At 36.4% G+C, this 15,150-nt stretch overlaps 1 protein-coding gene across 14 annotated transcripts in view; it reads left to right on the top strand.

Moving 5' to 3' along the window:
* LOC106876481 (syntaxin-binding protein 5) overlaps positions 1–15,150 on the top strand; it is a 435,422-nt gene that overhangs the window by 187,188 nt on the left and 233,084 nt on the right. For all 14 annotated transcript variants that reach the window (XM_089341867.1, XM_089341861.1, XM_089341866.1 and 11 more), the window contains exon 4: positions 3,372–3,506. In XM_089341867.1, coding sequence (XP_089197993.1) covers positions 3,372–3,506 — 135 coding nt within the window. The remainder of the gene's footprint in view (positions 1–3,371; positions 3,507–15,150) is intronic.

The following is a 15,150-nucleotide window of genomic DNA, read 5'->3' as shown; positions in this document are numbered from 1 at the left end:
TGTAAACTGTACCTGGACTTCAAAGACTAAACTATGAACTGTTGATTACATCAGACTGCTACTATTTTTATGTAGTGATCCCATCTATTCTCATCAGAGGGTGTCATACTCTCGCCACAACAAGAAGAATCATTATCAGCTGGTGTGGTTGTGTGGTAAGAAGCTTGCTTCCCAACCACATGATTCTGGGTTCATTCCCATTGCATGGCACCTTGGGCAAGTGTCTTCTACTGTAGCCTTGGGCTGGCCAAAGCCTTGTGAGTGGATTTTGGTAGATGGACACTGAAAGAAACCTGCCACAATGTAACCTCGTGGACATCGGTGGGGATTTTTTTTTTTTTCTTCCTCCGCTTTTCCCTTCTTTGGACTTTCCTTGTTTCCGATGAAGAGCTCCGCTCGAAACATCATACTCTCTCTCTTTCCTTTCCCGAGTGTCTAGTAACACAATCTGTATCACGTCCTCACGTTGTTTTTTGTCTTTTTCCTTTTTTTGAACTTATATATATATGTATGTGTTGTCCAACCCACTATCCGGCAGCGTCCAATTCTCTAACGGTTTTTTTCAAATGAATCACGTCATAACCTTATCCATCTATTGGTTTCATACTCGGTCATAATGTCTTACATTTAAGATGATTCCCATGCATTCCCTGAAGAGAAGGTTACAATTTTAACACCACAGATCCCTATGGATCACATAGGTTGTAATCCTTTGAAACATATGTAGGAATAAAGTATGCAATTATAACATGCGTTTTCTCCAATCCTTAAATTTATATATATATATATATATATATATATATATATATGTATGTATATATATATATATATATATATGTATGTATATTTATATGTGTATGTCTTTGTATTTGTGTTTATCCCATCGTCATCACTTGAACACTGGTGTTGGTGTGTTTATGTCCCTGTAACTTAGCAGTTTGGCAAAAGAGACCAACAGGATAAGTGCTTAGCTTAAAAAATAAGTCCTGGGATCAATTTGTTTGACTAAAATCCTTCAAGGTAGTGCTCCAGCATGGCCATACTCAAGTGACTGAAACAAGTAAAAGAATATGATATTTAAGTTTGTCAAGGACATCAGCTACACGAATAAGTGAAATTTAATTCCTTCAAGGATTGGTGTCAGCTCATAATTTGCATTCCATTAAGCCTGTTCTTTCCTATGCCATTGCTCACTGCTGCCATAATATATATTATGGATAAAGGTCACTTGCTGAAGGTCAGCATTATAGCCAATTGCATTAACCATTCCACCTCATTTTATCAATATTAGAAAGACGTAAGGTAATGTGAACACCTGTAGGTTATGAACTCAGAACGGACATGACAGAACTGAATAGTATAATTACATAATGCATTCTGGTTTCCACTCATATATTTTATTACAAACACTCGTCAGTGAGCTGATGTGGTTGACAGACCTGCTAGAAATAGCTGCTAAATGTCTCCAAATAACTCTCTGTCTTCAAAAGCGATATGGGTATTTCACAGCTAAAACACTTTTGATTGCAGGCTTTTTTTCACTTGGTGAGATAAACAATGACATGCCTGAACTAAAGGGGTTGGAATTTTACTGTTTTCAAATAATTTAATAACAATATCACGAAAAGCGTTATTTTGGTGTTTTACTGGGTAAAATTAAGTTGAGGATAGATTTTATAAATAGGTGTAGGCGTAATGTCTTCTACTATAGCCTCAGGCCAACCAAAGCCTTGTGAGTGGATTTGATAGATGGAAACTGGAAGAAGCCCATCGTATATATATATATATATATATATATGTGTGTGTATGTATTTTTGTCTGTGTTTGTCCTCCCACCATCGCTTGACAACCAATGTTGATGTGTTTGCATCCTCGAAACTTTGCAGTTTGGCAAGAGAGACTGCTAGAATAAGTACTGGGCCTACAAAGAATAAGTCCTGGGGTCGATTTGTTTGGCTAAAGACAATGCTCCAGCATGGCCGCAGTCAAATGACTAAAACAAGTAAAAGAATAAAAGAATACCAGCAATGGTCTTTGTATTTTGTTAAAAACTGGCTCCTTTTTCAGAGGAAGAATTCAAATAATTAAAAACGGTAGAGAACAGGGGGTGTGGTGCACACATATGTGTGCATGCATGCATACAAGCGTGTGTGCATTAGGGTATATTTATCATTATTCTCTATTATAGTCTATTATTATACATCTAATTTTCTAAGTATGTTAATTCTTGCTCTTCTCTTCTCTCTCAATAACAAATTAAACCTTGTCCTTTAGCAAATGAATATATTTGTATTTTTTGAGCCTCAGCCTTGTTCTAACATAAATGTTTTTTTTATTCCAATTTCTTTCCCTACCCTGTACAACAATCGCTATACTGTTGGCACCGTAATACCATTAATACTTTGTGCTTGAGTTACTTAAGCAGAGTTCACTTTATTATAAGTGTTTTGAAAACAGGGTTCCCAGTTTCCACCCTAACTACTGTATTTTTTTTTCTGCACTCACACCGACCTGAGACTGAGATATATAAAAGTCATGAATAGTGCCCCTTATCTCCTAACTTTTTCATTTCTAAACATACTTAGTAGTCATTCAAAAATAACTGCCATTTTTATGTGATTATACTATGATCTTAGGGCAGCGAGCTGGCAGAATCGTTAGCACACTGGACGAAATGCTTAGCAGTATTTCGCCTATTCCTACATTCTGAGTTCAAATTCCGCTGAGGTCAGCTTTGCCTCTCATCCTTTTGAGGTCGATAAATTAAGTACCAGCTACGCACTGGGGTCGATGTAATCGATTATCCCCCTCCCACAAATTTTAGGCCTTGTGCTTATAGTAGAAAGGATTATACTATGCTCTTGAACATAACGCAATTCCCAGGTTTTTTTAGCTAAAAATCGCCTGGAGTACAGCCATAATTATGTATATTTTTTTAAGAATCCAGCATAGAATCACTGCCAATTTTAAAAGCACTTAAAACATTAAACTGGCATAGTTCCTTCTTTTGCTTAGTTACTTAAAAATAAATTAAATAATATTTTTAAGACAATTGAGTGTATAACTTCATACCAACAGCATGCTAACTGAATCAACAATTGCTGTTGGATACATTCACAATACATAGTGTGTTTAAAAGCCATGGGCATTGAAATATATCTATTAGCAGTTAGATGTCTCAGGGCTACAACCTTTAATATATTCATTTCTACACATTCGCTGTTGTATTTAATCTGTTTTTATTTTTACACTCAAATATAATGCCACCCAACAATTTTGACTGATTTTTTAAAAATATTAAATTTGATGTATTATCTATGAGTGATTATTGATAATTGCAATTCCTTTTCTTATTTCTTTGCTTCTTTCAGTATTACATATTGCCATTTGCCTTTCCAAAGTAAGTGGTTTTACATCGGAACTGAACGTGGGAATGTACACATAGTGAACATAGAAACGTTTTCTTTGTCTGGTTATGTAATTAATTGGAACAAAGCAATTGAATTGTAAGTATAAAAAAATTCCTCTGGAATTGCCTTCTTTTCTCCAGTCATCTGTGTTAATATTTTTTAAAGAAAAATTGAGCATTTTTATAGATTCTTTAATGCTGTTTTACCAACTTTTTAAATTGACATTTTTTATCACTCAACAGTTAACCATATTACAGATTATGATATAATCATATATATTATACCATATACGAAATACTGGTTGTTTAATTAGGTAGCAGACCTCATATCTTTAATAAAGCCAAAGGAAGACATTCCTTGCAGGAGTCAAGTGGAGTAGAAGCTATTCTAAGGCTTAATTTATTGACCCTCAAAAGGATGAAAGACAAGGTCGACCTCGGTGGGATTTAAACCCAGATTGAAAATTGCAAAGTGTTTTGTTTGTGGCTCTGACGATTTAGTCAGTCTACTGCTCTTAGTGTAGATTTAGATATTAGCCTTTTATTATTATTATTTTTTTTTTTTTCTAAAGATAAAGTTTATATTTGAGACATTATAAATGTAAATGAACTCATAGTTGTACATTTTCAAATTTCAGAAAATTAGTGTCAGAACATTTTAATTTTAACATTTTAGTAGCTTTATCAAAGAAATAGTGAAGAGATATGCAAAACTAGACTTTCTGAATATAAACTATAAGCTAAAGTTTAAGAGTTCAGTATAAAAGATATGAGCATTATATAAGCACCAGTTTGATAGAGAAAAAAAGAACAACTGCCAAGCCAAGTGACAAGACATAGCAGTGGGTTTCTTGTTATTGTTCCATGCATGTGTTCATGTATATATACATATATGTTTGTGTGTGTGTGTATTTTTATCACCTATTTCATAATATTTTCTTAATTCTGTGTAATAAAGATATCAGCCATTTCTTAGCATATCTGTGGTGTTTGGCAATAAACGCTGGGGTTTTTTTTATATGTATCTTTTCCTCAATATTTGCTATTCTATTGGATTCACTGAACATATATTATTCGTGGATCATTTATCAGTAAACACATAGCAAACATTTAAATTTAATGATCAAAAGTTTCTATAATGTGAGCTTTCTCTTTGTTTAAACAATCACTTCCACACATTATTATGGACTATTTTATCAAAATATTAAAATCGATATTTTTTTCAATGTATTCCATGGACACCAAGTAATGAAATGTTTCTTTTAATGGTGAATTTTGTATGTGGTATTTTTGAAAAATTTTGCTAATTATAAAATATGGATCTAGTGATATAAACATTTAAAATAGGCTTAAAGGAAATTGATTTGATTGGCTGGAAATCAATCAATAATCAGTGAAAAATATCTGTTGAATAATTAACTCTTAACATCCTATTGAAAATTTTCTAGGTCAAAAGCACAGCTTAATCCTGTAATGATTCCATTTCAGAACAGAGATGAGTGATAGATGAAGGGGTTAGAGGTTTCTCCCTTGTATCTGAAAGGTTTTCACTTCCTTTGAAATGAATGTAAACAAGTTTAGTATGATTCCTGTGATATCATGCATTTCAGGACTGGTTGATCAATGCAGTTCCATGCAGTACTGTGTTGTACAAGAAGTTAAGAGTTAATTAACTGATCTATATTTTTTGCCATCTGTTTATTTCTTCAAATGCAAATGTTCATGCAAAATATTATTGGTGCAATCTAGTATTGACAAATATCTTCTGAGAAATACAGCATTAAAAATTTTAGTTTCTTTTATCTTTTACTTGTTTCAGTCATTTGACTGCAGCCATGCTAGGGCACCACCTGAAAAGGTTTTACTGAAACAAATTGACCCCAAGCCTTTTTTTTAAAGCCTGGTACTTATTCTATCAGTCTCCTTTGCCAAACCACTAAGTTACTGGGCTATAACCACACCAGCACTGGTTGTCAAGTGGTGGTGAAGGACAAACACACACACACACGTATCTATACAACAGGCTTCTTTCAGTTTCTATCTACCAAATCCAATCACAAGGCATTGATCGGCCTGAGGCTATAGTACAAGACACTTGCCCAAGGCACCTTACAGTGGGACTGAACTTGAAACCATGTGGATCAGAAGCAAGCTTCTTTATTTCATTAAATTTGTCACATGGGCAGTACACAGAAGCAATGCGAGCTAGACAAGCACATTAATGAGATGAGAAATGATATATACGAATGTAAAAAAATGGGAAGCAAGCTTCTTACCACACAACCATGTCTGTAATACTTTGTGACTAAATATCAGCAATTCCTTAAATGGAAGGGACATTTTAGCTAACTGAAAACACACAAAAACTATTAAATTTATTTTTCCTTTATTTCTTGGCTGTTAGAAATTTCATTGTGTAATTGGGACCTTGGTCAATGAGCTGTGTCAGTGCTCTGGTTGCATTTGTGCAACAAAAATTTTGTGTATCGCATCACTTTCTAAACAACATTTATTTGTGTGTGTTTGTATTTCTCCTTTTAGTTATCCGAAATAGCTAGATTTCTGTAAGAAGCTTATGAAACTCTAAGTCATATGGAACCAAATCAAACTGTTTTAAATAATACACTCACACACACACACACACACACACACACACACACACACACATAGTGATCAGGATGTTTCACCCATGATAATGAGATCCTGGTTTCAATTCCCAGGCCAGCAGTGCATTGTGTTCTTGAACAAAACACTTCATTTCACATTGCTCCCGGCCACTCAGTTGTAAATGGTAACCCTGTGACTCACTGGCATACCTTTCAGGGGAACTGTTAGCCAGAGCACTGACCCAGCAGGTTGCCACCATTTGAAACTTAAAACAATACAAATTACATTGCGACAAATAGTGTATGACAATACCTGATAGTCTTATCCATACCATGATATACATTTATCTAACAGAACCATGTGCACGTTCTTCATTCGTGGGGAACAACTAGTATATGATTCTGGGAATTATATTTCTTTGGTAGTCCGTACTGATGAGAAACTGATATTTTCGGTAAGGAAATATTAATTTTGAAACTGGTTTGCGGATAACTTTGTATGTATTTATGTAATTTTCACTTGTCTTGCCCGTATACGCTTTGTTGCTCCGCTAAATTTTTCTGTGAGAACAATTCGGTCTTAGTAGATACATTACATGTGATCTTCTTCTAGCACATTAACAGTCCACCTAGTGGTCTCCTTTATATATACATATCTATCTTATCTATCTATCTATCTATCTAGATAGATAGATAGATAGATAGATAGATACAGAGAGAGAGAGAGAGAGAGAGAGAGAGAGAGAGAGAGAAAGAAAGAGATACATAGAGAAGAAAAGAGAGAGAGAGAGATTTTACACTTACATGGCAGAGATGAGCTTTTTTTCCCCCCAAATTTGTACATTTGCATAATGGTGGTGTAGTTGTTCCCATAACTGATATTTAATTGATACCATTAGGATTGAAATATTTTTGTCACTCAGATAAACAGTATGAAACAAACTGACTTAAGAGCACATTTTTTTATAAATATTTAAAAGGAAATTTTTTTTTTTTAAATGAAACACAAGAACAGCCATCAGCCAAAGGTGACGATCCTATTAAGAATTTATATTTTCATTATATTACTTTTGGACTGTTTATGTGACAAGTCATTTTCTTTCATTGTTTTCATTCTAGGAGAGTAGTTACTCCTTTTTTCTCTCTTTTGGAGTAAAAGTAATTATTTATTGTTCAATGTAAAACACAATGCTGAAAGTTCAAATCCAGTTAAATTTTAGTATTCTGTATTGTATTAATTAATGATTATTTATTTATATCTTATCATCAGTATGGATCTTCAGTGTGGGGCACAGAGAGTAGATTGAAAGCTACTTGAAGTTATACTCTTTATATTGTTCGTTCTGTTTTCCATCATCTGTTGATGCATATTTTTATCACGTTATATCACACTGATATCTCTATATCTCATTTATATTGATTTCTTAGATATGCATTAGACATGTGCATTAGATAGATATGTGCATAGCCTTGAATTGAGTTGGCAGAGGGTAATAGTTAATTGCATCATCTGCAGTATCTAACTGGTACTTTATCGACCCCAAACAGATAAAAGACATCCTTTTGCATTTAAACCAGACATATCAGGCCCAAATATTCTACCTGCTTTATGTTTAAAACTGATCAGATCCAACTTTTCATGTTTACACTACAATTTCATTCTAAAAATAAAGAATCATATCATTGAGATCTTGAAGCCAAGAGATAATGCTCCTCAGTGGTTAGAGCATTGGGCTCACAGTCATGAGGTAGTGAGTTCGATTCCTAGACTGGGTTGTTTGTTGTGTTCTTGAGCAAGACACTTTATTTCACGTTGCTCCAGTCCACTCATCTGTAGAAATGAGTTGCAGCATCACTAGTGCCAAGCTGTATCAACCTTTGCCTTTCCCTTGGATAACATCGGTGGCTTGGAAAGGGGAGGCTGGTATGCATGGGTGACTGCTGGTCATCCATAAACAACTTTGCCCAGAGTTGTGCCTTAGATGGTAACTTTCTATGTGCAATCTCATGGTCATTCATGACCAAAGGGGGTCTTTTACCCGTACCCTTACATTGGACAGTCATCTGAATGCTAAAGCGTTAAAGTAGGATTTGAACTAAGAGCATAAAAAGGATATCTAAATACAGGATTTTACAAATATTTTGTTTTGATTTTAGAACCAAAAGACAAACAAGTGTAATGGTTGTTAGTATATCATAATGGTTAAGATGGCACCCCCCACCATGTAATCATGTAATCCCAAAAGGATGAAAGATAAAGTTGACTTTTTGTATGTTAGGAGACAACAATATTTCATTGAGAGAATTCATCACAAAACAGTAAATTAAAATACACCCTTAATTGTATTGTTGTTATCATTATTGTTGTTGTTATTGTTATGGTGGTTAAGGTGGCATATTGACAGAATCATTAGCATACTGGACAAAATGCTTAGTGGTGTTCCTTCTGGTTTTACATTCTGAGTTTAAATTCTGCCAAGGCTAACTTTGCCTTTCATCTTTTTAGGGTCAATAAAATAAGTACCAGTTGAATACTGAGATCGATGTAATCAACTTACTCCCTACCCCAAACTTGTTGACCTTGTGCCAAAATTTGAAATCATCATCATCATTATTATTATTATTATTGTTTTGGTGGCAAGCTGGCAGAATTGTTAGCACACCGGACAAAATGCTTAGAGGCATTTCGTCCATCTTTACATTCTGAGTTCAAACTATGCCAAGGTTGACTTGGCCTTTCATCTTTCCAGGATCAATAAATTAAGTACCAGTAAAGCGGTGAAGTCAATATAATTGACTAGTCTTCTCCCACCTAATTTTAGGCTTTGTTCCTTTAGTAGAAAGGATTATTATTATTTTATTATCATTATTATTATTTTATCATTATTATTATTTTTATTGTTATCATTATGATGGTAGTGGTGGTCGTTTTAATCAGGTTATCTTGTTTTCAGGACACTGGATTGCAGTAATAAATAGTAGAGCAGCAGATTAAAATGCCTTGTGGTATTGCAGCTTTGTCAGTTTTGCTTTTCATCTTAGTTTTGATGAATATTTACAATAAATAATGTAAATATAGATTCTAATGACAAAGTTAATAGTCTGGAAAGATTATAGTCTTAACAAACAACTCATCTCAGTCATTTAGACATCTTTTAATGTATTCCAGTATTAAAACACTGGATTCTACATATCTCTCTCTTTCTCTCTCTCTCTCACACACATGTGTATATATGCATATCTATCTCTCTATCGATTGATCGATTGATAGATAAAATACATACCAGTCGAGCACTGAGATCAAAGTAATTAACTACCCACCTCCCCTAGAATTTCAGGCCTTGTGTGTAAAATAGAAATTATTATTATTAAGGCAACGAGCTGGCACAGTCGTTAGCATACCAGGCAAAATGCTTAGCGGCATTCCATCTGTCTTTACATTCTGAGTACTGGAGTTAATGTAATCAACTGGAGTTAATGTAATCAACTGGAGTTAATGTAATCAACTAGCCCCTTCCCCCAAATTTCAGGCCTTGTGACTATAATAGAAAGAATTATTATTGCTATTATTATTATTATTATTATTATTATTATTATTAGTAGTAGTAGTAGTAGTAGTAGTAGTAGTAGTAGTAGTGTGATGGTGTTGGTGGTTTTAATCAGGCTATCTCATTTTCAGGAAGTAGATGCTTTTGGAAAAGTAGGGAAAGGTGACTTTAAAGCTAGATGAGAGGGAACAGAGTGGAATTTATGTGTGTCTTGGCACCACCTCCTTTCAGCTAGCGTAAAAAGGGTAAAGAGTGCGTACATCATGGACATCAGAGATGAACTATAGATAAAAGATGTGAGATTTCTCAACTTGATATTAATACTGCCTCTGTCACTAATATATATATTTTTAACAAGCTCACTGGCTAATGGCACTGTTAGTCTATATATCACTTGTGGGGAAATGAGTCACTGCTGTCTCTAGCAATCAAGTGTCCATCATTGACAAAACCACGGATGGTTGAAATCACATGATCTGGTGGTCTCAGTGCTTGAGGCAGTTGGGGTTTGTTTCCTCACTAGTGATATAAACAAAAGTGCATTTTGCACCAAAAGCCAATATGAGAGTTTCTCTTGTGGTTTTTACCTCAGTATAGTTTATTCTAACAGAACATCCATGTTTAAGTAGGGATAAATAAATATGATGAACACTAGTTCAGTCCTTGCTGCTCCACTCAGGTGAAGTGTACAGGCTGAGGCTGAAACATTTGTGACCATGAGATACCTGCTGATGATGCAGAAGGGTTTCCAACATTGCAATGGGTTTAGAAGAGCTTGTAAAACTTCTGAGTAGCTCCTACAGTTTCTGCATGGGACAATGCATCTTTGCTGATTGTTTCACCTATTCTATTTTCTTTCTGTCCTTAGGAAGATCAGCATAGATTCCTGGATAGTGAGAGAAGCTTGGCAAGAACAGCAGAATGTGATGGGATCCATGATTTGAGAGTAATAGAGAGACATTGTCGAAACCAGTAGTCTTGTCGGCTTGAATTGACTGGTGGTGCTTTTGCACTTGGCATGAATGTGTATACATTGATGAAACTGGTGTTGTAGAATGGCTTAGCTTGTACAATGCTGTGGTCATCAAAGCAGTTGACTTCAGAGAGGGGTGAGGTGAGGTTTTTATACTCAGTGCAGAAAGAAATATAGTTAGAGGGTTGTTGGTGGTAAAAGAGTTTGGAGATCTGTAGAGGAAGCAGATGTGTTTAGAAAAGTAGAGGGAGGGGACTTTTTAGCCATTGTAAATGGAAGTCCTTTCAGCTGAAACCCAGATGAGAGGGAGGAGAATAGAGTCTATATGTGTGGGCACCACCTTTTGACTGATGTAAAGACCTAAAGAATGCATGCATGCTGGACATCAGTGATAGACTATAGATAACAGATGTAAGATTTGTTTCAGAGATTAATAGAGTGGCTTACATGCTTGTATGAAGTGATGTGAGGAGTCTAGTTTGCATCAAAGTCCCCCAGATATTACAGCAGACTGACTGTTGTGTTTTGTTGGGTTCTTTTTGTTTTTGTATTTTTTTCTCTTGTTAATGCTTAGAGAAGTATAGAAGGTATTGAAGTGTCATGAGGTAAAATTAAACCCCTGACCCATACGCCAGCCAGAGACTGAACCCTACCATTGAGCATCTGTGGACCACAAAATAAAATGGTCACATGACATCTTCATCTGTTTCCTTCCTCCTTCCTCACACACACTGCATGCAAATTGCCCATACTGTTGTCCAAGACTCGTATTTCTCAACCATTCTCCTATCTCTCAACCATTCTCATCTCTTGGCCATTCTCATATCTCTTGGCCATTCTCATACCTCTCGACCATTCTCGTATCTCTCGACCATTTTCCTATCTCTTGACCATTTTCCTATCTCTCGACCATTCTCATATCTCTCGACCATTCTCGTATCTCTTGACCATTCTCGTATCTCTCAGCCATTCTCGTATCTCTCAACCATTCTCATAAGTCTCAGCTATTCTCTATTTGTCCAATAACCTCCCTTTCCAATTAAAGAAGTTCTAAAGCAGCGAACTGGCAGAATCATTAGCATGCCAAGCAAAATGCTTAACAGCATTTTGTCCATCTTTATGTTCTGTGTGGAAATTCCACCAAGGTCATCTTTCCCTTCCATCTTTTTTGGTGGAGGTCAATAAAATAAGCATCAACCCAGCACTGGGGTTGATGTAATCGACTTAACCTATGCCCACACAATTACTGGCCTTATGCCAAAATTTGAAACCACTTAAAAGAGACTCAGGAACAGCATGAATATTGAAAATTACAATTTTTAAATCTCACAACATGAGATATTCAGCAATAGTACTTCGGGCAGGAATTTGGAAGCGCCACCTCTAGCCGAGCAATTATTCTGTGCTGACGAAAAGAAATAACCCAGAAATCGTGATACACAGATATTGTTTTGAGTTGAGTGGGGGTGCTAGATTCCCTTGTTCGAAAATATAAGGACACAGACCGTGTCGTATAACCAGCTGGAGACGAAGTTTCCTGGGGCTAAATCACAGCAACATTAGTCCTAAACCAGGACTGCCATGTTATGTAGGCAAACAATCTTTACTACACAGCATGAATAGTCGTCGGACATCAAAGCAATCTAACACTTCATGTACGCACTACTCAAGTGTGGTGTTCACCAAACAACTTACGCCTGAAAACAAATATATTGATATAAGTCATTTATCCTAATCATGATCAACACAATACTTACAGAATTCAAACTAGCAACTACAGAATGTTTTTGTTTTCTTTTCATTTGATGCCAGGGAGTGTGTGGCGGTGGTGGATGGGGGGGGGGGGGGGTAACAAATATTATTGGCAGCAGCATCTGATAATATTTGTTCCAAGGGATTCCGTTAACTGCCAATTGGTCCCCGTGGAGGTAGAAACAGTTTTTGTGTTGTTTATTTTATTATTATTTTAAATCTGTTTTTTTCTTTTTTGGCTGCCAGAAAATGATACAGGTGTCAGATATTTCGAGTGAACAATACAAGTTACATTTGATCTAAGGACTAATCTACATCTCTCACTTACCCACACCTGCTGCATCAATAAAAGCTGTGAAGAATCGTTTGCATTCCTAAATCTCCGACAAAACCTTATAGATAAATCTATAAATGACAATTATACTGACTAATAAAATAGTTACATGACCTCCCCCCCACAGCATGCAAATTACCCATACTGTTATTATCCAAGACTCATATTTGTCAACCATTCTCCTATTTCTTGACCATTCTCATATCTCTCAACCATTCTCATATCTCTCAACCATTCTCGTATCTCTCAACCATTCTCCTACCTCTCGACCATTCTCCTACCTCTCAACCATTCTTGTATCTCTCAAACATTCTTGTATCTCTCAACCATTCTTGTATCTCTCGATCATTCTCCTATCTCTCACCCATTCTCCTCAATCTCTCTCAGCCATTGTCATATCTCAACCATTGTCATATCTCTTGACCATTCTCCTATCACTCAACCATTCTCATATGTTGCAGCTATTCTCTTTCTGTCCAAATTACATCAACTCTTATTTAAACTTCAGACCAAAAGACAGTACCTGCCCATATGTGGATTTTGCTTTCTTCACCACTCATTTTTCTCACCTAGACAACAACAACAATGACTTTCAGTTACTCTGTCTCGAAGCCCCTCTTCTCCACTCTTCTATATGCATATTCATCCACCACTGCTCTCTGAACTCCTTCAACTACTACCAACTTTCCAGCCATGTCTTTTCCTGCACTGAAGACATCCATTTCACTTCACCCCTCTGGTCAGTCACAGTTGAGAAATCTTGTGAAAACTGTCAACACCAGTAAAGCATCTGACCATGGCTAACATGAATTTTCTGTCAAAATTGCCCACCCATGCATTCCATCTGTCTCCCATTCTTTAGCTTAGCAGCTTCCTGTTAGATCACACTGGATGGCATATGTTGATGGAGCTCCATCAGACACACTGTTTTTTTTTTTTTCAACTTGGATGCATCCTAAGCATCAACCACATACAATTTTGACCTCTCACACTAAATCTATTCTGACTCCATAAACAGAAATTTGTCATCATCCTTCAAGAGTGTCAGGTCAGTTGTGTCTGTTTTAGCAACAAAGACATAATCAATATCCAAAGAAACACTATTGCACACCACCACCCTTATTCCCTCAACATGAACAACAAGAAAATTGCAGCAAAGCTGTGTGATGGTGGTATCAGATGTGGCATGCTGACCATCATGTAACTTGTTTGACATTGTGTTCTTATTCATCTCTTCCATTTTATTTTGACATACATAGTGCATCTTTATTCTTCTTTTCCATTTTACAAATTCAATGTGCACATGCACATTACATGTTCATTCTTCTTTTTCTGGTTTCTACTCACAACTGTTTACAGATCACAACCTTCTCACAAACTGCATTCATCAGGAGCGCTTTGCACTGCGATGGTTGTGAAATAACACATAACTAAAACTTCCAACAGTTGTCTCACAAGCTAGAAATCAACTGAGGATCTCTCCTGGCAAATGCACATCATCAATATAGAAATGATTTGCCTTCCTTCTTTAGAGCTAAGGAAAAAATATACTTTATCTCCCAAACACTACTGATCCTCTAAACGATATACTTTATCTCCCAACCACTACTGATCCTCCACAAAGTTTGAGTAAGACTCATATTAGAGTGTTGCCTCAATATTTAAGACGTGCTGCTACCACTTCTACAATGGTATTTCTCCCACAGCTGGGACAGTGTTGCTCCTACTTCTACAGTGGTATTGTTCCTACACTTGGGAGGTGGAGGTGCATGACTTAAGATCATAAGATTGTGGTTTTGATTCTTGGACTGGGTGACACATTGTGTTCTTGAGCAAAACACTTCATTTCACATTGCTCCAGTCCACTCAGCTGGTAAAAATGAGTAATCCTGTGATGGACTGGTGTCCTGTCCAGGTGGGCAATTTATACACTATGGAAACCAGGAGTTGACATGACTCAAGAAGGTAACCTTTACCTACGCCTAAGACAGTGCTGTTTCCACATCTGGGATGGTATTGCTCTTACATCTTATTGCTCACCATCCGTTATTTTGTCCACCATTTCCCCCCTATGCACTTTACTAACTGCTGCACTCAGTATTTCACTCCACAAAATGCCAGCATTCTGGAATTCCCGCCTTGCAACTGTTTAAGGGAGCTGTTAATAGTGTCAGTCTCATTAATCTTGAGGGATCCATGAGGATCTCCTCCTTTCTCCCCTTGCTTTTCTACCTCTCACTCTCTTCCCCTCTTACCTCCCCTTTTTGCACTCTTCCCTTTCTTGCTCTCTTCCCCTTCTTGCTCTCTCTCCTTCTCACTCTCTCTCCCCTTCTCACTTTCACCCCCTCTCACTTCCTCTCCCTTTCACATTTCACTTTATTCCCCTCCTCTTCATGCTTTTCCCCTTTGTCCTACTCTCTCCCCTTTTGCTTTCTCTCCCTCTTGCTTTTTCCCCCTCCTCCTTTCTCCCCTTCTTACTTTACTCCACCTCTTGCTTCCTCCTTACTCACTTTCTCTCCTCTTACTTT

The sequence above is a fragment of the Octopus bimaculoides genome, chromosome 25 (assembly GCF_046866305.1).
Source record: "Octopus bimaculoides isolate indiv1 chromosome 25, ASM4686630v1, whole genome shotgun sequence".
Taxonomy (NCBI): Eukaryota; Metazoa; Mollusca; class Cephalopoda; order Octopoda; family Octopodidae; genus Octopus; species Octopus bimaculoides.
This window is presented reverse-complemented; position numbering and strand designations above follow the sequence as displayed.